This window comes from Ursus americanus, chromosome 31 (assembly GCF_024610735.1).
Source record: "Ursus americanus isolate L20-20 chromosome 31, mUrsAme1.1.p, whole genome shotgun sequence".
Classification (NCBI taxonomy): domain Eukaryota; kingdom Metazoa; phylum Chordata; class Mammalia; order Carnivora; family Ursidae; genus Ursus; species Ursus americanus.
In genome coordinates, this window is record NC_142157.1 from 11,208,494 (window position 1) to 11,233,547 (window position 25,054).

The 25,054-nt window shown below is 37.7% G+C and overlaps 1 protein-coding gene across 3 annotated transcripts in view; it reads left to right on the plus strand.

Annotated features, from left to right (window-relative positions):
- Positions 1 to 25,054, plus strand: part of ODAD2 (outer dynein arm docking complex subunit 2) — a 174,619-nt gene that overhangs the window by 7,215 nt on the left and 142,350 nt on the right. For 2 of the 3 annotated variants that reach the window (XM_045812814.2, XM_045812815.2), the window contains exons 3-9: positions 2,271 to 2,428; positions 4,550 to 4,742; positions 5,591 to 5,697; positions 5,906 to 6,042; positions 8,372 to 8,488; positions 20,679 to 20,884; positions 22,284 to 22,382. In XM_045812814.2, the coding sequence (XP_045668770.1) occupies positions 2,271 to 2,428; positions 4,550 to 4,742; positions 5,591 to 5,697; positions 5,906 to 6,042; positions 8,372 to 8,488; positions 20,679 to 20,884; positions 22,284 to 22,382 (1,017 nt within the window). The remainder of the gene's footprint in view (positions 1 to 2,270; positions 2,429 to 4,549; positions 4,743 to 5,590; positions 5,698 to 5,905; positions 6,043 to 8,371; positions 8,489 to 20,678; positions 20,885 to 22,283; positions 22,383 to 25,054) is intronic. The other variant, XM_045812816.2, reaches the window with a different exon arrangement.

Consider the following 25,054-nt stretch of genomic DNA (forward strand, 5'->3'; position numbering starts at 1 on the left):
CACTGGGGATGAAATAAATGAGACATTCTCCTGCTCTCTCGCTTTATAGTATAAGCTATAGTAGTTTCAGCTGTCTTCCCCAATTCCAGTTTAAAAGTCTTTTGATCAGGTCCGCAGAGTTCATTTATAGCACATTCATCTTGACCTCATGAGGTGAGTGCGGTATTTTTCTTTCCAGAGGCTCTTTCTTCAGGCCTTAGAAACTGTGAACCCAGAAACAAAACCGCCCTTCCACATCCTCCCTATCGCTGGCGTTTACTTCCTCCTTCTCTGCTGAGTTACAGGTTTCAGCCGGTGGGAGCAATGAAATATGGGTCCTGTGCCCTTGACTTTTCCCATTTCTCACCAGGAGTTTCACCTTCTCGAGTTCAGTGGCTTGATATTGTTGGCATCCAGTCGGCTTATAACTTAGTCTTGTCGTCATCCACTTAGCACGCGCAGCCAGCCCGGTACAAACCTTGAAGAAATCACCTCAATCCTAAAGACATGATTCCCAAAGCTTTATTTTAGACAAAACATGCATGTTGTATATGACACACAGCACTGATCCGTCTAGAAATCTTCTACCCATTTATCCCTCTTCTATTTATTGAGCACCTTCTGTGTGCAGACTGGCCGAAATCCCTGTATCAGCCTCCTTTTGCTGCTGTAACAAGTTATCATGCACTTAGTGGCTTAAAACAGCGCAGATTTAATTTTTTATTGTTCTGGAGGTGAAAAGACTACACTGAGTCTGTTGGGTGAAAATCAAGGTGTTCGCAGGGCTGCGTTTCTTCTGGGGACTGAAGGAAAATCCGTTCTTGCCTTTTTGAGCTTCTGGAGGCTCCTGGCTCTGTGTTGCTCTGACCTGTTTCCATGTCACATCAGCTCCTCTGACTTTGCCCTCCTGCATATTTCAGAATAGTCTTCCCCTCTCAAGGTCCCCAGCTTAATGCACCTGCATGGTCCCTTTTGCCATGCGAGGCAGCACATTCATGGGCTTCGGGGATTAGGACGTGGCTATCTGTGGGGAGCCACGATTAACTGCCCCCAAGTCTCTATCCTCTTGTTCCTTTTGTAGTGAAATAGTGCTGCTACTAGCCTGAGCCTGAGTCTGTCAGGTTTACTTTTTCTGATGAACGGTCAACATTGCCCATTAGTTTATCTGCATTATGATTTAAAATATGTTAGATCAGGTCTTAAGATGAGAACAGTTTTGCCCGGGATATCCGTACATAATAAAAACCTAGGCAGTTTAGTTCATGTTGCAAGTGGTAGAAACATATAGAAATATCACTCCAATAAAAACATCTTGATATTTTTTAAATGTCGATCTAAACAAATAATTAAAATGGACAGACACACAAATGCAGGAGACTCAGTAATTTCTGATCAGGAAAAGTCCATTTAGAAATACTGTTTATTATCCTAAAGTAAACCAAATTAGGGGTTTGGAGTGGGAAAGCAATCCACAGAGGGAATCTAGTTTGTCTCTCTCTCCCTCTCTCTTTTTTTTTTTATGGCTTTTTGTTCGTAAACACAGAGTAGCCAAGAAAATTTCTAACCACTAATTACTGTGGTGTAAATTTTATAAATAATATAACATTAGAAATTCCCAAAACATGAATGGTCCTGTAGAACCAGTGATTTTTTTTTTAAAGATGTCCAACACGTTGTTAGAAAAACAAAAACAGAAACTGATTGAGTTCATGTAAATATTGAAGGAACTGCTTAAAATTTTCTTCCTGGATATATTGTGTTGCTCTCTATGCTTGCTGTTAAGGCTGAGAGCTTAAGGGTCTGAGTGTGGCCCAAGTAGGGAAAGAGATGGGCTTCTAACAAGAAATATTTATATTTTGTGTTTTATAATGAGACACAGGAATAATTTGGGTTTTTTTTATTATGTTCAGTTAGCCACTGTATAGTACATCATTAGTTTTTGATGTAGTGTTCAATGATCTATTAGTTGCGTATAACACCCAGTGCTCATCACAGCACATGCCCTCCTCAATACCCATCACCCGGCTACCCCATCCCCTATCCCCGTCCCCTCTGAAACCCTCAGTTTGGTTCCCAGAGTCCATAGTCTCTCATGGTTCATCTCCCTCTCTAATTTCTCCCCCCTCAGATTTCCCTCCCTTCCTCTATGTCCTCCATGCTATTCCTTATGTTCCACATATGAGTGAAACCGTATGATAATTGTAGGAATAATTTGTTGAAATGTCTTATGTTTAACTTCACTCGCATCCAGGTAACCTTAAGCTGTCGATTTTTTTTTTTTAATTTTCTAGTGAAACAACAGTCAAATCAGAAGAAGTTGATAAAGATGGGCAGCCCTTGCTGTTTCTCTCTGTGCCACACATTAAGATCAGGAGCTTTGGGCAGTTGTCACGCTTCCTGCTTACTGCCAAAGACACAAAGCTGAAGGAAGCACAGGCCTGTATCGAAGGTGATAGCTTTGCTCCAGTCTGTGATTTGAACTTCGAGAATCATAATCTTGGGGGGAATCAATTGTTACAGTCTCTTAGAAAAAGTTCTGTAGCCTAAAAGGTAAAAAGTCCTATGTTCAACTTCATAAAAATGTCATTCATTTTTCTTGGCTGAATATCATGCTTATATCCAATTTCTACTTTAAAATGAAAAGCCTAATGCTTTACCCCTAGCAAGCTTCTAGATTTCTAATTTTAGCATGTGGTTTAAAGAGAGGCTTCCTAGCTTCTGGAAAGACCAGAGGCCTGTAGCCTTTGAGGTCCACATGGGAAAGAAGACAGATTAGCAGGGCCGGCGCCGGAATCCTCCCTCTACTCTGTCTCCTCTAAAATGAATGGAGAAGAGAGTGCAGAATAATCTCACTTTGCATTGGTCTCAGCCCCGTTCCACTGTGGGCTGCACAGCCTTCTGTGAATAGTTACACTCATTCGAGGGAAAGTGTTTTTCCTCTTCATTAAGGATGTAGATTTTTATTGTCTAAGCATCTAACATACAAAAAAGAATGTGATCAGTTGCCTGCTGTAATGGTACTCTCACTTTTTCTTATGAGTAGAAAGACCTAACAGTAGATAACGATGTCGTATACATGTTTTGCTTCTTTGGAATCCTGTGACTAGAAGGTCCCATGGATGAGGTGCCTGGGTCCTGACTCTCACCATTCTTGTGTCTACTGCTGTGACATGGGAAGATGATCCTTTAAAAAAAGAATTCTTTAAGATGTAAACCTTAGGACAGCAGCTTCTTCTTATCTCTTGCCAACTCTTCCTTATTAGGCTACTGTACATCACAGCTATTTTGCTGAGAAGGAATGAAATCTTCAGAGTAAAACTGAATTCAAGGAGATTGTTAATAGCATCAAATTCAATTTAGCATATGAACTTAATACATAGACTGGCTGCTATATATCTAGTTTGGCTAAATGTGTACCCTTTGCTGCTTTCTGTAAGAGTTCTGGGTACAACTCCCAGTTTTGGGTCCAAATTCCATGGTGCATGGCAATTCGGGGGTCAGGTTTCTGTCTTTCCCCCAAATTCATCTCGTACCTTCTTTACATGAGTCTTTATGAGATGACTGCCATAAGGGTGATTAACTTGAGATGCTCCGTAAATGGATGAGTCCTCCATCTCCTTTCCCTGCCCCTCCCCCGATGTCTTTTCTAGGAGGCCCTACGCCTTTTGTGCTGTTTCCTGACGCCGTAGTCTGCTCCCTGTTGCAGCGTTGCTGCCATCCCCGTGCTTCTCTTCATTTCATTCAGGTCGGGTTTTCTGAACTAGTCCTGTGGGCCTTCTCTCCCTCCTTGTCCAAATGCATATATATTTCATCTTACTTGAATTCCTCCTTCCCAAATAAGGCTTTGCCCCCTTCTTCCTCACTTGCAACTTCATGGTTCTTTGGCTTTTACCAAATTCTGTTTTAAGCATCTCCAGGGTCGACTTTCACACCTATGTCAGCCTTGATCATGAGTTAGTATTGAAGTTTTTCAGTGTAATTTTGGTATGTGTGTAAGTACTGGGCAGATTTGTTTTTCCAACCCGAACATCAAAAGGCATTGAAAATATTAGCAGTTTGAACAGGTGGAAAAGATTGGCAGTGGCTCTGTAGACTGAGAGAAACAGGCTACTTTGGAAAGAAAGCATTTGTGAACACTGAGCACTGGTGCATACACACACACACAAACACACACACACACACACACACACACGCAGAGTTCTAGTGATGATTCTTCTAAGGAGACCAGTATTTCTCTATCTTCAAATCAATTCTGAATATATTGATTGGATGCCCATGCTGGACAATACCCCACAGTCAGCTAAAGAAAAAAGAAGGTCTTGTTCTTTGTCTCATTAGAGATTTGCTGTAGAGAGATGATGCTTCAGTACAAGGGAGAGCATCTCAAGGAGTACAAGAAAGCTCCGAAACACAATAGAACCTGAGAAGCAGAGATTCATTCAAATGGGGCCCATCCGAGCAAGCTTAATGAAAAGATGCACATTTGGGTGGGTTTCAGAGGATTTGTTAGTCTTTATGTTTCTTGCCACAGAAGACAGGATCATTTTTATTCATTTATTTGTTTGATCAGCTAACAAAGATCCCGTAACAAAAATCCTGGGTTTGGATTATAACACAATGAAAGAAGACACCTCCGTCGTAAATATTCTGGACAAAATCACCAAGGACGAAGATCCTGAAAGTGAGATTAAGATGAAGCTCGGCAAGCTCCTTAAGCAGCTGGATCTGCACCTACTGAATCGTTCCCTCAAACATATTTCATTGTGAGTCCTTTAGAAAACAGAAACCTCTAAAAATTAGTTACAAAAAGTGCTTTCCGAGTTTTTTTTAACACACACACACAAATAAAGTATGGAAGTTATAGCTATTGATTTAACATTAATTTCTTATAGGATTTATTTATTTGAGAGACAGCACATGCGTGCTAGGGTGGGGGTTGGGGGAAGGGGCAGAGGGAGAGGAAGATAGAGAATTCACACCAGCTCCCCGCTAAGCACGGAGCCTGACGCAGGGCCAGATCCCAGGACCCTGAGATCATGACTTGAACCAAAATCAAGAGTCAAACTCAACCCACTGAGCCACCCAGGCACCCCTTAACATTAGATTTTATTGGAATAAGATTTTAGTTTATTGCATGGATATTTCTAATTCTAAAACTTAAAAGTTCGCAGTTAGCATTACTAAGGCTTTCTGCAGGGTTTCACCTGATTCTGAGGACACGAAGTGGCCTTGTTATTTTTAGGCTCCTCAGGCTACGAGATAAATGACTAAATAGTAATGCAAATACCGTGTAGAGTTTGTAAGGTTTAGAACTTGCTCATTTTTCTAGTTTTTTTCTAGTATTAATAGTATTACCACTAAGAAATGAAGTGAATATTTAAATGAGTATATTTAATGTTGCATTAAATAGGAGTCACTGATTCTTGGTGTTTTGACAGTATTGTCAGATTATAACATGACTAAAGCTAACTGCAATATTTTAGTTGTGGTATAATTTAATGACAATTTTAATTATAAAAAACAATCCCCCCCCTGAAATGGAATATTTTCATGTGTTTACTGGAGATTCTCTTTTAGAGTGTTAAAATGAGTTTCTTACCATTCATTTCAGAGAAATATGTTTAAACCCAACAATTGTTAAGAACGATATAGAACTGCTGAAACATTTCTCAGGAAAAGGAGAACAAACCGTCCTGGAATCTATCGACTATACCTCAGGTTTATATTATTCTCAGATACGTTTTGTGTTGTGTATAGTAATTATCATCTCCAAATGCTTCGATAGCTACATTAGGGTGGAATATTTGAAAAAATGAACGCTTAAAACGGGAATTTTTTTTTTTAAAAAACCAACATATTTATTTTTTTTAAACCAACATATTTTACTTTTCAGAGCGCCTTTTAATTGATCAATAATTGGTTACAGATTATGAATTTTCAAATGGATGTCGAGCCCCACCTTGGAGACAAATTCATGGGGAGATTTGTTACGTGCTGGTGAAGCCACATGATGTTGAAGCGCTGTGCATTACTTGTAGTGCAGAAGGAGTATTTTTAAATGGTGTAAGTAATTTTTTCAGAACCATGTTGACTTTGGTGCTAACTCCGTCTCTGTAAACGCAGGCCCGTCTCCAGGACTGAATCCTGACAACCACAGAAAATGCGATACTGTTCTGTGGGATTGAAGCAGATCCCTTTGCTATGGTGTTTGCTGAGCAAATCCAAAATTGTTTCAGAATTAGCCCCAGTGTTCCCCATTGCAGGTCATTAAGTCAGTCTTCTAAGAAATGACCTTCAAATGGACCCACGCCACCTTATAAAATGAAAACCTCCTTAACGGTCAGTTCACTGATTAGTTATATGAGTATTAGGGGAAAGAAGAGGCAGAAAAGGAGACCCGAGGTAACACAGAAGCAATAATTACAGCTTTTACCCTAAGACTGGAGAGGACAAAGGGAAGGGGGGGCATTAAAACATGGGAGCTTGGAGGAAGTGCCCCATGAAGCTGGGACTAAAATGCCTAGTGAGGGGGCATTGCTGGGCTGGGCTGGTGCCTTTAAGATCTCAGAAGGTGGACCTTGCAGAGCTGGGACTCAGACCTCAGAGGCGTAGATCCTACTTACTTTGGTGATGGTCCCTTAGGAGTTCAGAAGGGGACCCCCCGACAGAACTGGGACCCACGTCTCTGAGGAGTGGTCACTTCCAGGCTGTGCTGGTCCCCTCGGAGCTCAGCGGGTCTCCATGAAGCCAGCACCCAGACCTCTGAAGAGTGCACTGCCCAATTAATGCTGGTACCTCAGGAGCTCACAGGAGGATCTTTGCAGAACTGAGACCCAGATCTTTGAAGATGGAGCGCTGGTCGGTTTATAGTGGTATTTCTGAGGGGGGCATCATGAGCCAGGTTCTGGGAGTGTAGGGGAAAAAACCCTGGGAATTTGAACCAACTGTTACTACTGGACGCAGCGGCCACTGCCAGGGGCAAAGGCCACTGCTGGGTTGACTCTAACAGGAACGGTGCGCAAGGAGAAGCAGCATGTCCCTTTCTGCCTCCTCCAGCTTTTCAGTCCCCCTTTTACTTCCTGCTGACTGAAGCTGACCTAAGCTGGCAAAGGAGAAACACAGTGTGACAATTCCCAGCCCTGAGGATCACTGAGCATAGTGATGGCCTTCTAAACCTTCTACGTTAAAACTTTGTATGTTTAGTCTCATGCCTGTTCGCTGAACTTAACTAAGAGCTCGGCTTTCTCCTTGGCAATACCCTGCCCTTGGTGTCTTCAATGTAATTTGGGGCCTCAGAGGCAATATCTGTAGGGAGAACCCAAATCCTTAATGGGGACCCCTTATCATAGGGGACTGTTTGGAAAATGGCTGCCTCTTTGTTTGAATTGGTATCAAAATGCTGGTGCTGTTTTCTTGATGACCAGCAGGCATCACCTGTAACATGCCTGGGGGGCTTGTCTTCTCAGCATGACACTGTGCTTATGTCTGCACAGACGAGGAAGACGACCTCAATATGATTTTTCTTTTGGTTTGTTTCGATACTCGAAGAAAGTGAAATTTCCCATTAGAAAATCAGAGACTTTGACTTTCTAGAATGGGGCAAGGAGACTTTGTTTCTATCAAAGGCTATTGACCTACGTATAACTTTATTTGCTATGGAAATCTCTAAGTGCTCCTCTCAATTTCAAAAATGAAAAGGACATGAAATAACTCGGTAATTACAGCAAAATGCATACCATGCTAGAGTTACATGGGTGTGTGTGAGGTTTTGTATGTATATACGGTTATGTGTATATATAATACCCTCCAGTTTTTATATGCATTTGGTTAAGGCAAAACCAAATCTTTCCTAGCAGGGTAGGCAAGCAAAGGAAAATGAGGAAGGGAAAGAGACAAAAAGAAAGAGGTACAGACACAAAGGGTGGAGGGACAGATGGTTACGTGGAGGCTGTAATTCTAGGAAATAAGCCTACAGCAATTGCACTACATACAGAACAAGAGCAGAGTGTGACACATAGTAGCTTTTCTGTGGTGCCATTCTGATCTTGGGGCCTTCTATGACTTCATCAGGGGCTCTTGAAGTCATAATGCTTTTTTGCATTAGAAGGGGAAAGAAGCTCTCGATTCTTTGCTGACTAGCACAGTACCCTACATGCATACAGGAGGTACTCAATAAAGGCATGATGAATGGATGGTTGGATGGATGGATGGATGGATGGACGGACGGACAGATGGATAACTTAAAGAGGGAAGGGTTTTGCCTATATTTTTGATATATAAAGACCACCACATGGAGTATTGATAGAAGAAAACAATATGTGGGCTTGGATAGTGATGTATTGATCAGATTCAATTAATAATTAGTAATAGCACCAAAATTTTTTTCCCAAAGGGCAAAACAGATGATGAAGGGGAAATTAATTATGAGAGAAAAAGTGAAATTTATAAAGACCTTGTCACATTTTTAAAAGAAAAATCAGCAAAATTTTCAGAAAATATGTCTAAACAGGTAAGTTTATAGACTCTTGAAATTTCATAGCATAGTGTTACTTGACTAAACTTTCTGTTGAGAGTAATTCTGCCTATTTTTGGCCTCTGCTTCTAATTTTTAGAATGTTTTTCTCAGTATATTATAAAATAAATATTGTAAGTGGAATACTTTCAGAAAGTTTCTGATTCTCTTTAGGTAATAGGTGTAAAATATTTCAGATTGCTTTCTAAATAGCACTTTTCATCTTCCCTTTTGAATTAATAACACTAAGAACAAAGTAGTCGGCCCTATTAACAAAGCCTAGATGTTTTGATTATTTTTATCCTTTCTGGGCATCCCATGATTCTAACCTAATTGGATTGTCTCAATTAGTGTGTCAACTGCATATGCATAAGAGCTGTGCTTCCTTTGTGTCTTTCATGGTTTTTGAAATAGTGTTGGACGAAGAAATTAGTGAATATAGTTATGAAATAAAGTCTTGATTGAAGCTGATGTGGGTAAGAAACAATATGCAAGAAATACTAATGTGAAACACTTAAGCTCCAGGCTGATTGTCAAGATGATGTCAATTCCGCAAACCCCACATCAGATAATTTATCAGGTCCATTATTTTTCTTCTGACCCTGCCACTTCCAGATCACTCTATTTTCTTACTATACTGATGCTACTCTTACCCTGAAACTTCTCTTTGTCGTTGCGTCCTGCAAGGTTTTTTTTATTTCTTGGTGTTTGATCACCTATTTCCTGGACTCCAGTTTCCTTTGTTGTTGTCATCAAATACCTATATAAAACAAAATTTGCCATTTTGACCACTTCGTGTACCATTGAGTGGCATTAATTACATTCATAAAGTGCAACCATTACCACTGTCTACTCAAACTAAAACTCTGTTCCTATTAAGCAGTAACTCCCCATTCCTCCTCCTCCAGCTCCTAGGGACCTCTAAGCTATTTTCTATCTCTGTAAGTTTGTCTTTTCTAGATATTTCAGAGAAGTGGAATCATATAATATTTGTCCTTTGGTGTTTTCCTTATTTCATTTGCATAATGTTTTCATGGTCCATCCATGTTGTAGCACGTGTCAGAACTTCATTCCTTTTTATGGCTGGATAATATTCCATTTGTGTTTATAACCACATTTTGTTTATCCATCATCTGTTGACGGACACTTGCATTGTTTCACTTTTTGATTATAGTGAAAAATGCTATAAATACTGGTGTACAAGTATCTGAGTCCGTTTCAGTTTTGGAGGGTATATACCTAGAAGTGGAATTTCTGGGTCATATGGTAATTCTGTGTTTAACTTTTAGAGGAACCGCCAAACTGTTTCTGCCTAAATTGAACCATTTTATATTCCTGTACAAGGATTCCAGTTTCTCCACATTCTCACCAATACTTGTTATTTTCTGTGTGTGTGTTTGTATGTGTGTTTTTTATTATAGACATCTCAGTAAGTATGAAGTATGGTATCCCTTTGTAGTTTTGATTTGCATTTTCCTAATGATTAGTGATGTTGAGCATATTTTCATGTGCTTACTTGGCCTTTGTATATATTTTTTAAAGAAATGTCTATTCAAGTCCTTTGCCCATTTTAAAAAATGGGTTGTCTTTTTGTTGTTGAGTTGTGGGAATTCTTTATATATTGTGGATATTCATCCCTTATCAGATAGAATATTTGCAAATATTTTCTCCCATTCTGTGGGTTGTCTTTTCACTCATCTTGATAGTGTCCTTTGATGCACAAACATTTTTAATTTTGATAAAGTCCAATGAAAACATTTTTGTTGCCTGAATTTCTGGTATTGTACTTAGGAAACCATTGCCAAATCCAATGTCATGAAGACTGCCCCTGATTTTTCTAAGAATTTCATGACTTTTGCTCTTAAATTTAGGGACAAAGAGTCTTTAAATTTAGGTCTTTGATTCATTTTGAGTTAAGTTTTGTATATGGTGTGAGTAAGGTAAGGGTACAATTTCATTCTTTTGCATATGGATATCCAGTTTTCCTAGCACCATTTGTTAAAGAGATTGTTCTTTCCCCATTGAATGGTCTTGGTATCCTTGTTGAAAATCAACTTACCATAGATGTAGGGGTTTATATGTTGACTCTCAATTCTATTCTATCTTGTCTATCCTCGTACAAGTCCCATACTGTTTTGACTACTATATCTTTGTAGTAGTTTTGAAATTGAGAAGTATGAGTCCTCAAACTTTGTTCCTGTTTTTCAAGACTGTTTTAGCTATTTGAGCTCCCTTTACTTCCAAATGAATTTTAGGTTTGGTTTTACCATTTCTGCACAAGACAGCATAGGGATTTTGACAGGGATTAAATTAATTTATAGACAGCTTTGTACAGCATTGTCATCTTAATATTAATTTTTCTAACCCATGAACATGGGGTGTCTTTCCATTTCTTTGTGTTTCCTTTAATTTTTTTCAGCAGTATTTTATAGTTTTCAGTGTCAAATCTTTTGCCTCCTTGGTTAAATTTATTTCTAAGCATTTTATTCTTTTTGATGCTATTGTAAATAGAATTGTTTCCTAAATTTCCTTTCTAATTTTTCACTGCTAGTGTAGAGAAATAGAAATGATTTTTGAGTGTTGAAATCAGATCTGGCTCTTTTGAATGTGAAATTCAAAATCAAATCCTGCAACTTTATTGAATTCATTTATTAACTCTTTTTTTTTTTAATATTTGGGTCTTTCTTTTTTTAAAATATTTTTCTTTTGGGGGGCACCTGGGTGGTTCAGTCAGTTAAGCATCTGCCTTCAGCTCAGGTCATGAACCCAGGGTCCTGGGATCGAGTCCTGCATCAGGCTCCCTGCTCAAGGGGGAGTCTGCTTCTCCCTCTCCCCCACTTGTGCACTCTCTTTCTCACTCTCTCTCTCAAATAAATACAATCTTTAAAAATATATATTTTGCTTTTTTGTTTTTTTAAGTGGACTCTACGTGGAGCCCAACCCAGAGCTTGATCTTATAACCCTGAGATCAAGGGTCAGACACTTAACTGCCTGAGCCACCCAGGCACCCCAGTCTTTAGTTCTTTCTACATATAAGATCATGTCATCTGCAAACAGAGATAGTTTTACTTCTTCCTTTTCAATTTGGATGTTTTTAAATTTCTTTTTCTTGCCTAATTACTATGGCTAGACCTTTTAGGCCTGTGTTGACCAGAAACAGTGAAAGCTAGCTCCTTGTCTTATTCCTGATATTAGGGGAAAAGCTTTCAGACTTTTGCCACTGAATGTGATGTTATCTGTGGCTTTTCATATATGGCCTTTATTATGTTGAGGAAGTTCCCTTCCATTTAGTTTTCCTTTCTTTGGTGTACCCCATAATTTTGGTGGAGCTTCCTGAGTAAAAGAGGCACATAACAAGGAAAAATAGAGGGTTAGCATGTGAAATATCTTTTTTCTCTCTCTCTGTTATTGTTTCTATAATGATAGTTCAAAAATAATTTTTGCTTGGAATTTTAAAGACTTTTTTTCTATGTGGCCTGTCTGTTTTGACTTTTCCCATCTAACAAAGCCTTTAGGATCCCTCTTATACATGATATTCTGTAATTTTCATGATGATATGGTTGGTGCTGGTTTTGTTTTTCATTAATGATGACATATGTCCTTCAGAACTAGAAAAATACTTTTTTTTTTTTATTACATCTTTAGTCATTCCTTCCTTTCTGTTCTCTTTGCTCTCTTTTTGAAACTTGCTAGTTGAATGTTGGGCCTCTGAGATTGATCCTCTGATTTTCTTTTCTATCGCCCACCTTTTACTTTATCTTCACAACATTGTACATATTTTTAAGTAAAGCTCTCATATTTTCAACGTTTTGTTTTTCGGTGTTTATCTCTACAGATCATACGCTTTCATTTCTCTTGGGTAAAATCTAGGAATAAAACAGCAAGGTCATACAGTAGTTGTATGTTTAACTTTTTAAGCAATCAGTAAACTGTTTTCCAAAGTGGTTGTAGTATTTTACATACATACTGGCAGTGTGTGAGAATTGCAGTTCTTCTGCATATTTGTCAATGATTGGTATGGTTAGTCCTCTGATTTTAGACATTCTGACAGATGTGTGTACTGGTATTTCACTGGGTTTTAATTTACATTTCTCGAGTGCATTCTTTCATATCCTTTTTTTGCCATTCATATATTGTATGCCATAAAGTGTCTATTCCAATCTTTGCCCAGTTTTTTATTAGGTTGTTTGATTTGTTACTGAATTGTGAAAGCTCTTTGTATATATTCTTGGCTTATGTATTCTGTCCAATATATGACTTGTAAGTATTTTCTCCCAGTCTGTGGCTTGTCATTTCATTCACCAACCAGTGTCTTCGAAAAAGCAAATGTCCTCAGTTTTGATGAAGTCCAATTTGTTCATTTTTTTCTTTATAGCATTGTATCTGATAAAGCTTTGCCAAACTCAGTGTCACAAAGATTTTCTCTAATTTTTTTTTAGAAGTTTTCAAATATTAGGTTTTACATTTAAAGTTCTTTTCCTTTGCATATTAATATCTAGTTGTTCCGGCACTATTTGTTGAAAAAAAGCATCCTTTCTCCATTGAATTACCTTTATGCCTTTGTCAAAAATCAGTTGTCTATTTGTGTGAGTATATTTCTGTTCCAGTGATATGTTTGTCTATTTTTGTACCTGTACCACACTGTCTTGATTACTGTAACTTTGTAATAAGTCTTGAAGTCAGGTAGTGTAAATCCTCCAATGGTGTTATTTTTCAAACTTGTTTGGCTATTTTACGTCTTTTGCAGGTCCATTAGAATGTTAGGGTCAGCTTGTCAATTTCTTCATGAAAAGCCTGAAAGAATTATGGTTAAGACTATAATGAATCTATAGGTCAATTTAGAAGGAGCTAATGTCTTAACAGTACTGAGGTTTCCCATCCATGAACAGAGTGTGTTTCTCCATTTATTTAGGTGTTTAATTTTCTCAACAATATTTTGTAACTTTCAGTGCACGGGTCTTGTACATCTCTTGTGAAACCTACCTGTAAGTATTTCATATTTTAGAGGTGTTAAAAAGAAAACCACAGGCCCCAAATGGCATCACTTAGGCCAAATCAACACCAAGAATTATATTATTGTATATTATATAATATATATTATTATTATATTATTTACACCTAAGTAAATGCAGTTTCAACCACCCAGGAATACAACCTATAACCAGTCAACTGGAATTTCCTGGTCACTACCTGGAAATTTACTGATGTACCCCTTCTGCTCCTTTTAGGAAGGCAACCTTGCCTAAATAATACATTCCCTGCTAATAAATTCCTTCTTTTAATGCTCTCTCTGCCTTTAAAAACCTTTCTTCTGTCTAGCTCTGTGGAGCATCTCTCTACTTGCTAGACGGGATGCTGCTAGAATCATGAATCAATTCATAAAGCCAGTTAAATCTTCAAACTTACTCAGTTGAATTTTTATTTAACAAGGACTACAGTTAATGGTAGTTTTAAAATTTCAAGTTGTGATGATCTGTTGCTACTATATAAAAATACACTTGATTAGTATATATTGATGTTTATATTCTGAAACACTTATTAATTCTAGTGTCTGCTTTGTAGATCCCAGTGGGTTTCCTATGTAGATGATCATATTGTCTGTGTATAAAGATCATTTTGCCTCACCTCTTCCTTTCCAAACTCAGTCCCTTTTTTTTCTTTCCTTAATGTACTAGGTGGAACCTCCAGTACAGAATTATATAGAAGTGGTCTCTTGTTCCCAGTGGTAAAGGGAAAACTTTCAGTTTCTTACTACTGAGTATGATGTGAACTATGGCTTTTTCACAGATGAAATTTAAAAGGTTAAAGAAGTTCCCCTCTGTTCCATATTGTTGAGAACTTTTATTAGGAATGGATATTGGATACAAACAGAGAGGGAGACAAACCATAAGAGACTCTTAACTCTAGGAAACAAACTGAGGGTTGCTGGAGGGGCCACGGTGGGGGATGGGGTAACTGGGTGATGCACATGAAGGAGGGCACTTGATGTGATGAGCACTGGGTGTTACATGCAACTGATGAATCCCTAAATTCTACCCCAGAATCAATAATACACTATATATATTTTTCAAGTTAACTAACTTGAATTTAAATAAATTTAAATAAAACCCCCAAAAAGGAATGGATATTGGGTTTTATCAAATGATTACCTATTGAGCTAATCCTGTGTTTTTTCTTTTTTAGTTCATTTATGTAGTAAATTACATTGATGAGTTTTCAAAAATAAGCTAACCTTACATTTCTGGAACAAGCCTCATTTGTTCAGATGTAGTATCCTTTTTATATCTTATTGGAGCTCACTTGCTAAGATTTTAAGTTTCACATCAATATGAGGTTATTAGTGTGTAGTTTTCTTTAATATCTTTGGTTTTGGTTATCAGAGCGATACCGGCCTTCTAGAATGAGTTGTGAAGTTTTTTCTCCTCTGCAATTTCTGGAAGAGTTTGTGTAGAATTGGTATTGTTTCTTTCTTACATGTTTGGTAGTGAAGCCATCAGGGACTGGAGTGCCCTTTGTAGATAAGTTTTTAAACAACAGATTTCAATTCCTTTAATAGTTAGGGCCATGCAGGTTATCTGTTTCTTCTTGAGGGAGTTTTGGTAGATTGTCTTTTAATTTATTTATTTATTTATTTATTTATTGTATTGGGGTAAAGTACACATAACCTTTGCCACTTTAACCATTTTATTTTTTAATGTAACTAATCTTTACCCCCAATGTGGGGCTCAGACTTACAGCCCCAAGATCAAGAGCCACGTGCTCCACCAACTGAGCCAGCCAGGCGCCCCCGTAGATTGTCTTTAAAGGAAATTGTCCATTTCATTTACGTTGTCAAATTTATTGTCATATACTTGTTTGTAGTTATTCTTTCGTCTCTAATGTCTGTAGAATATGTAGCTATTGTTGCCTCTCTTGTTTCTGATATTGGTCATTGGTGTTTTTATTTTTTCTTGATACATCTGGATAGAGGTCTCTTGATTTTCTCAATTTCCTCAGAAACTTAGCTTTTAGTTTCATTGATTTTTCTCTGTGTTTTTTTTCTACTTCACTTTGGTATTTATTATTTCTTCTCTTATTTTTACTTTGTGGATTAAATCATGTGGTTTTTGATGTTAAGTTCTCCCACATTCTTGCTGATTTTCTATCAGTTGTTGACAGAGAGGGTTTGAAGTGTTTCAACTATAATTGTGGATTTGTCTAATTTTTCTTTTAGCTCTGTTTTTATATTTGCAGCTCTGTATATGCATTTAAGATCGATATATCTTCTTGATAGATTGATCATTTTATCATTATGTGATGTCCCTCTCTCTTCTTGGTAATTTTCCTTTATCTGAAGTCTACTTAACTGGATATTTTTATAGCCACTCCAGCTTTCTTTTAACTACTGTTTGCATGTTGTATCTTTCCCCTCTTATTACTTTCAAGCTACCTGTATTGTTATATTTGAAGTGAGTTTCTAGATAGCATTTAGTTGAGTCATTTTTAAAATTAGTGAAACTCGATTAATGTGTCTATTGACGCCTTTAGATCATTTACAGTTAATCATTGATATGTTAGGGCTTACGTTTGCCAGTTTACTTTGGTTTCTGTTCCGTCTAGTGTTCATTTCTGTTTTCTTTTTTCCTGCATTTCTATGGATTACTTGAACATTTTTTAGAATTCTACTTTGATTTATCCGTAGCGTCTTGAGCGTACGTCTTTGATTTTGTGTACGTATAGATTTTGTGTGTGTTTGTGTTTACTGTGGGTGTTGTACCATATTATGCATACATAATTAATTATAATCTGTTTGAAATTATACCAGTTTGAGTGAAGCGTAGAAACCATGTCTCCTTCAAACAATAATTGCTTTTGACTCAATTCCTTGCAACTCCTGATGTGTCACAAAAAGAAAAACTGTCAAAGTATTCTTCCTTTACGAATATACTGTGTGAGAATTTATGTCATTTCTCGTTTAACATAAACTTCTTACAAAAGCTGTAATACTATTACACTGATGAGACGAAAAATTAATACAATTTTAGTAACAAAAAAAGAAACCATATCTCCTTTTACATCCCTTTACCCTCTCTCTTATTTGTAATTTTCTTTATTTCTTCTATGTACATTGATAACTGTATGAGACAATGTTATATTTTGCTTCAACCGTCAAACTTCATTTAGAAAACTCAAGAGCAGAATGAAAGTATTTACCCACACTTATTCTTTTCCATTGTTGTTCTTTTCTGCTGTTGCAAGTTTTCTTCTTTTATCATCATGTGTCTTGGCACGGATTTCTTTGAATTTGTTTGTTTAGGGTTTCCTCAGCTTCTTGAATCTTAGATTTATGTCTTTTTCCAAGTTTGAGAAAATTTCAAATCTTGTTAGAATACATTTTTAGTCTGACTCTCTCCCTCCTCTCTTTCTGTTACTCTGATGACATGAATTTTGGAATTTTTGTTATGGTCTCACAGATCTTGAGGCTCTGTTCATTTTTTTTTTTCAATGAATTTTCCCCTTTTTATTCATATTGGGTAATTTCATGGAAGTTCATGGATTCTTCCCTTCTGTCCTCTCCATCATATTGTTAGGCCTATCCAGTGAGTTTTATTTTGGCTTATAAAATTCAGTTTCAAAATTTCTTTTTGAGTCTTCTTCATATCTTCTATTTACTTGTTGAGACTTTCTAGTTTTTTATTTGTTTCAAGTCTTCATAATTGCTCACTGAAACATTTTTTTGATGGCTGCTTACCAGATTTTTCCAACATCTATTTCATCTTGGTATAAGCATTATCCTGTGCATTATTGTTTCTCATTTGGTTTGTGATCTTCCTGGTTCTTGGTAGGGTGAGTGATCTTTTATTGTCTTGGACATTTGGGGCATTATGTTATGAAATTCTGGATTTTACTTAAATCTTTTGTTTTTAGCAAGCCTTCTCAGGCACTTCACTGGCAGAATCTGGAGGTCCTGCAAAATCTGATTTCTTCACTTAGTTTCCATTGACAACTCTGGTGGTATGGTGTGCTTCATTACCATTGGACAGGGGTGGAAGTTGAGGTCCCACGAAGCTTTTGCTGACGCTACCCTGGCTGGGATGGAGAGAGTGCCTTCCTACATTCTTCCCATGGGGCCTCCACTTAACCCATAGAAGATGAGCCCATTGCTGCTTGGAGGTGGTGACTTCATTGCATCTCTTAAGATAATCACATGATTATCATTCTTTTGCCTGTTGATGACCATTTACATTGATTTTTGAGTATTGAACCAACATTCAACCCTGGGATAAATCCCACTTGATCATTATGTCTTACCTGTTTGATATTGCTGGATGAAATTTGGTAATATTTTACTGAGGATATTTGCATCTATAAACATAAAGGATATGGGGTAGTAGTTGTCTCTTAATGTCTCTGTCTGGTTTTGGTATCTGGGTAATGTGGCCACAGAAAATGAACTGGGAAATATTCATTTACTTTTCTTCTTTCTGGAATTCTTTGTGTAGATTGGATATTATTTTCCTTAAATGTTTGATAGAATTTGCCAGTGAAGCCATCTGTACCAGGGGCTTTCTTTGTTGGAATATTTTTATATTGAGAATTTGATTTCTTTAATAGAGAACTATTCAGATTTCTTTTTCATGTTGAGCTTTGGTAGTTTGTGTGTTTCAATGAATTCATACATTTTAGCCAACTTATCTAATTTATTGGCATCAAATACATCTTCTCATTATTATCCTTTAATGTCTGGAAGATCTTTTGTGATGACCCCTCTTTCATTTCTAATATGGGTCACTTGAGTCTTCCCTCTCTTTATTCTTGATTAGTCTGCAAAGAAGTGATTGATTTTATTAAAAGAACAGCTATTTGTTTCATTGATTGTCTTTATTGTTTGGCTGCTTTCCTTTTTATTTTATTTCTGCTCTATAATTTTTTCCTTCTGATTTTTTTTTTTGGTTTAATTTACTCTTATTTAATCTCTTAATTTGGAAGCTCTTTATTAGCCATTGATTTGAGACCTTTACTTTTTCTACTATAAAGTTTTATTCTGTAAATTTCTTTATAAACACTACATAAACTACATCCCGTAGATTTTGATATGTTTTCATGCAAATTAATATATCTGAAGATTTTCCAGGTACCTTTCTTTTACTGATTTCTAGTTTAATTACGTTCTATTAAGAGAAGATTATTTATATGATTTTAGTCCTTTTGCTTTGAGGATGTTTGTGTTATGCCCAGAATGTGGTCAATTTTGGGGATTCTTTTTTCGTGTGCATTTGAGAAGAAGTATGTTCTGCTGCTGTTGGGTAGTACATTCTACAACTGTCAGTTTTGTCAGTTTGGTTGATAATGTTACTCAGCTCTTCTGTATTATCAATTTTTGCATGCTTATTTTGTTGATTACTGAGCAAGGAGTTTTGAAGTCTCATAATTGTGGGTTTACTTTTGCTTTATGGATTTTGAAGTTCTGTTGTTTGGTGAATACACAATTAGAGTTGTGTTGACTAGTTGTCATTATGTATGTCCCTCTTTAAGTCTGATAATACTTGTTTTGAAGTCCATTTTGTTTCATTTTTAATGTAGCCATTCCTGCATTTTTTGATTGTTCGTTGCATGGAAAGTGGGTTTTTTAATACCACAAAGAGTTGGTTTTCCTTTTTCATCCAGTTTGATGATTTCTTTTAACTGAAATTTTAAAATTAATTTTATTTAATGTAACTAGTGATAGAGTTTAATTTAAATGTACTGTCTTGCTACTTGTTTCTTATTTGTTCCATTTGTTCTTTGTTCTTTTTTCCTCTTTTTCTGCCATTTTTGTATTAATTGAGCTTTTAGAAATGGTTCTATTTTATTTATGCTGTTTGTCAGGTATACTTCTTAAAAGTTTCATGGTTGCTGCCCTGGGGTGTATAATGTATGTCCCTAATTTATCCTCTCACCTTTAAATATTATCTTACCATTTCACAAGTAGTTTTAAGAACCTTACCACAGTACACCTTCAGTGCCTCTCCTTACCCTTGGCACTATTGTCATGCATTTTTTTGCATGGTATTAACCTCTCAATACATTGATACTATTTTTTTATTATTATGTTCAATTAGCCAACATGTGGTACATCATTAGGTTTCGATGGTAGTGTTCAGCGATTCATTAGTTGTGTATAACACCCAGTGCTCATCATAACACGCACCCTCCTTACTACTTTTGCATTAGAGAGTCTATTAGATTCTAGAATGATCAAAATAATACAAAGAGTCTTTTATATTTTTACCATTTCTACAGATTTTCATTTCTTTGTGTAGATGTGGTATGATATTCCTTCTGAATGAAGAACTTCATAGACATTTCTCTAGCACAGGCCTTCTGGCAGTGAATCCTCTGCTTTTGTTCATCTGTGAAAGTCTTCATTTTGGGGCACCTGGGTGGCTCGGTCAGTTAAGCATCTGCCTTCAGCTCAGATCATGATGCCAGGGTACTGGGATCAAGTCCCATGATGGGCTCCCTGCTCAGGGGGGAGCCTGCTTCTCCCTCTCCCTTTGCCCCTTCTCCTGTGCTCACCTGCTTTCTCTCTCTCTCGATTGATCTGCCTCTCAAATAAATAAATAAAATCTTTTAAAAAAATTCTTCATTTTGCCTTTATTTTTGAAAGCTTTTTTTTTTTTTTAGTCTCTGTTTAGAATTTTGGGTTGACAGGTCTTTTATTTTGCTACTTTAAAGATGTCATTCTGTTTTCTTTTGGCTTGCATTGTTTCTGGTAAGTCTCTTTTAATTGTTATGTTTCTCCCTCTGTCTGTCATGTGTCTTCTGCCTCTGGCTGCCAGCAAGATATTCTCCTTATCCCTCATTTCAGCAATTTGCACATGATGTGTCCCAGTCAAAACGGCGTTTGAGTTTAGATTTTTCTGGTGGTGGTGAGGAGTGAATAGGTCCAACCCTGCTGTCGTATCTGTGTGTGCTGCAGCTGGGGGGCGGGGAGGGATTGCGGTGAGGTGGGAGCTTTGGAACTTCACAGTTCTGTCAGCCTAGCTCCAACAGAGACCTGAATCTTGAAGCGGCTCTTCTCCAGTGTGTGTCACTAGGCAACGCAAGTTAGTTGTGTCAGAGACTTCCTTTTCTGAAGTTTTCACCAGTGTTAATTTTCAGACAGCACCAGATAATTCAGATGTGATATCACTGTAAAAATTATTCTTGTTTTTTGTATATAAAGGATGTTAGATTCAGTGAAGAATGGAAAAAAGAAAAGGAAGAGCCTAAGGAGGCACCTAAGAAGGAAGAAGCCGCCGCCCCTCATAAAGCACTTCCTGCTTCTGGCAAGAGTATGCTGGAGAAGAACCAAATTAATTTTGGGAGGAGTCAAATGACCAAAAGATTAGAGCCAAGTTTAAACTGGAAGGCCACTGTCGATTTCAAAGAGTATGTAGAAGCTTGCATGAGGGGTTTTCTGATACATCCGCAGTCACCATGTTTAGCTAACTTTTAAAATAGGTTTATGTCACAATAGAAAAGTACAGTAGATATTGACATCTCCCTCCAAAATGCAGGTTGCTCCCTCCCTGCTTCTCTTCATATTCCAAGTAGAAGGATTTGTCACGAGTAGGGTTTACATGTGGGCACCAGAAGGGAAGGGAAGAACACAATTCACTCGGTTGGTAAGTCAGGGCAAATATCACGTGAAAAAGATGATAAAAGACGTGGAGAAATCTCACGGGTAATGTAGACATAGCGGTAGGGACCTGATTAAGTAAGTGCTAGGAGAATTTAGAATGATTAAAATAATGTGAATCAGGGAAATCTTGATACAGACAGTGTCTTGTTTCTTTAACAGAACTTTAAGTAAATACCATAGAAAGGCTAGAGCTTCCAAAAATGAACAGGCCTAAATGAAGTGGACGCTGGTTTGATGAACGTCTGACATATACAAAACTAGGTCCATTTAGGGACCTCTGTAAATAGGTGCCAAAGCACAGATTAAGGCCCAGTGTTACATAAACGTCACAGCAGTCAGAAGTGCCTAGAGCACTTTTTAAATTGGCAAATTGTCTTATTTTTAATAGGCTATTTTTAATGTTCCATGCGGTCACCCGATTGGGTTAAGTAAGAACCAGCTTCCCGCTGGTCACAGGGGACCCTCACCTGCAAGGATTCTGAGAACGACAAGGTGATCACATTTTGCAAGCAAACCCAGAGAGAAGACTGAAGGAGTCCTGGGGAAAGGGGAGATGCTCTTGCTCTAATTCTCATCAATTCCGAAGTGCTTTCTCCTTGTGACTCTCTTTCAAAGAGTGTGAAAATGACAAGTATATGGGCTGCTCTGTTACCTGGGAGGTGAATTTTTAAAATAACCCTTTTCCCACGTGCTCACATTTTTCATTTATGAATTTACCTAACAACTATGTGCCAAGGACCATGCTAAACCAGGGACTAGCTGGAAACCCAGATCCAGGCCCTGCTGCAGTGTTGGGTGGGGAAGGGAAGGAAACCGGCAGCTCTCACCCAGGGTGGTAAGCACCGAGAGTGGAAGGCATGGAGTGAAGGACCTGCACGGTGGCGGTAGCCTATGCCTAGTACCTGCTCCTCATAGAAGAAGTAGTGCGCAGAATGTTCCTCCGCTATCGAAAGGACATGGCTGTGCCTGGAAGACAGAAGGGGCCTCGCAGGTGTCAGATGAGGCTGGAACTCGTGTAGTTGTCTTCTGTATTAGGAAAACACATCACCTGGGTGCATGGAAAGGATGGGATCCTTGTATACATTTCTATGTTTAATTTCCTATTACTCCACATAAATTAATTTAAAAAAGTTAATGTATTTTTAGGCACAAAAGCTTACTGAGAGACACCCAAGAGGAAAAACACGGAGGAAGACTTGAAAGGTCAGGACCACCTGTTTCACCCGGAAGAGCACAGTTAGTTCGGTATGTGTCTGTCAACACGAGTCCTTCTTTAAAGCCTGGCCTAGTTCGTGTGCAAATGACTGGCGCTCTTACGATTAGATCGGGGTCCTCAGATACCTGTGTTGACCGCTACTACTTATAAAAATGATCATAGTGAATTTCTTTAAATGTATTTACAAGATATCCTTTTGGTGAAGAGTTCTTTGAAATACAGGGATCTACGGGTATTAGTTAACTCTCTGTAAACAAACGAATTTAATGCAAATTGCAGTGAGTTGAATGATAAGAAAACTGGGCTTTTCACCAATGTCTTACTTCTGAACAATCCTATCATAGCAAGGGTAAGTCACCTTCCTGGGCCTCATTCTATTCATCGCTGGTGGCACTGCCACTTCTAAAGTGCTATATTTTATTTCTCATTAAAACAGCCATTAATAGAAGGCTAATAAACTTCTGAACCCATTTCCCATTTGACAACAATAGTGGCATTCTTGGAGGAGGGTCAGCCACTATTGTCAGTGAGTCTGGGGTGGGGGAGGGAAGAAATGCAGAAAATTCACATTATAAAGTTTATGTACTCAGAAAAAGAACAAACTTTAAGACAGCCTACTACATTTATCCTATTTGTTCGGGTTCAACATAGTAAACTATTCAATTGTTTGACAATTTTTTAAACTTTTTACTTTGAAATAATTACAGATTCACAGAATGCTGCAGAGATAATGCAGAGGAGACTTATACCCTTCACTTAGCTTCCCCCAATGGTTAGATCGTGCACAACTATCCTCCAGCACCAAAACCAGGAGACTGATGTTGGTATAACGTGCATGCCTAGTTCCACGTCCCTTTATTCCATGTAGATGTGTGTGATGACCGCGTCAGTCAGGGTGCAGAAGGGTTCCATCACCACTGGGAAGTCCCTCCAGCCACCTCTTTATAGTTACGCCCACGCCTCTTCCCCATCATCCTAACTCCTGGCAACCATTAACCTGTTACCCATTTCTATAATTTTATCATTTTGAGAATGTCATCTAAATGGAATTATACATTTTTGATATTGGCTTTGTTTTCATCACCTTAATACCCTTGAGATCATCTGAGTTGTTTCTTGTGTTCATGGTGCGTCCCCTTTATTGCTGAGCAGCATTCCATAGTGCAGATGTGCTATCTTTGTTTAATTATTCACCTATTGGGGGACATTTTCATTGCAGTTTGTGGCTATTAAAAATAAAGCTGCTACGAACAATCATATACAGGTTTTTGTATGGATGAAGTTTTCATTTCTCTAGGATAAATGCCCAATCACTGACACATAGAATAATTGTGTAGCTTTTTAAGAAATTAACTTTTCCAGATTGGTAGGGGAAGAAAGGGATAAAGAAAGGGGGTAATCAGAAGGGGGAATGAAGCATGAGAGACTATGGACTCTGAGAAACAAACTGAGGGCTTCGGGGGGGGTGGGGGAACGGGATAGACTGGTGATGGGTAGTAAGGAGGGCACGTATTGCATGGTGCGCTGGGTGTTTTACGCAACTAATGAATCATAGAACTTTACATCAGAAACCAGGGATGTACTGTATGGTGACTAACATAATATAATAAAAAAAAACATTAAAAAAAAAGAAATTAACTTTTCCAGACTGGCTATACCATTTAGTTCCCACCAGAGATTGATGGGAAACTGAGTTTCTCTTCATCCTCACCAGCATTTGGTATTGCCTTTTGTTTTTTGTTTTTCGTTTTTGGTTTTGGTTTTTAGCTGATCTACAAGATGTGTTATGTATTACCTCACTGTGGTCTTAGCTTTTCCCTGATGGCTAGTGATGTTGAACATCTTTTCATGAGCTTGTTGCCATCGATGTATGCTCTCCAGTGAAATGTCTCTTTGTCTTTTGTTCTAATTATGTTCTAATCAGATCACTTTTTTAATGTTGAGTTCTAAGGGTTCTTTATTTTGGATATCCTTGGTTGAATATGTAGTATACAAATATTTCCCCCTTTCAGTAAGTTGTTTCTTCATCCTATTAGTAGGGTCTCTTGTAGAAAAAGGTTTTAATTTTGATGAGGTCCAATTTATCAATGTTTTCTTTTCTAGGTTCTGTTTTTTTTTTTTAAGATTTATTTGTTTATTTTAGAGAGAGAGTGTGTGGGGAAGGGAGAGCCAGAGGGAGAGGGAGAGAGTCTCAAGAAGACTCCACGCTGAGCACAGGGCCCGGCATGGGGCTCGATCTCACAACCCTGAGATCATGAGCTAAGCCAAAACCAAGAGTTGGACACTCAACTGCCTGAGCCACCCAGGTGCCTCTATGGATTGTGTTTTTGATGTCAAGTCTAAGAAATCTTCATGAAGCCCTTGGTCCTGAAGATCATCTATTTTTTTCTAAAAATGTTTATAGTTATACATTTTATATTAAAGCCTGTGGTCCATTTTTTTGCTAATTTTATATTAAGTGTGATGAAAAGGTTATCTTTCTACCGTTGAATTACTTTTGCACCTTTATTAAAAATCAGTTGGGTGTACATGTGGGGGGCTATTCTGGGTATTTATTCTGTTCCACTGATTTTCTTTTCTTCTAGTCCTTCACCACTACTACACAGTAGTAGCTGTATAGTAAATCTTGAAGTCTGGAAAAGTGATTGCTCTCACTTTATTTTTTTTTTTTTCAAATATTGCTTTTAGCTATCCTAGTTCC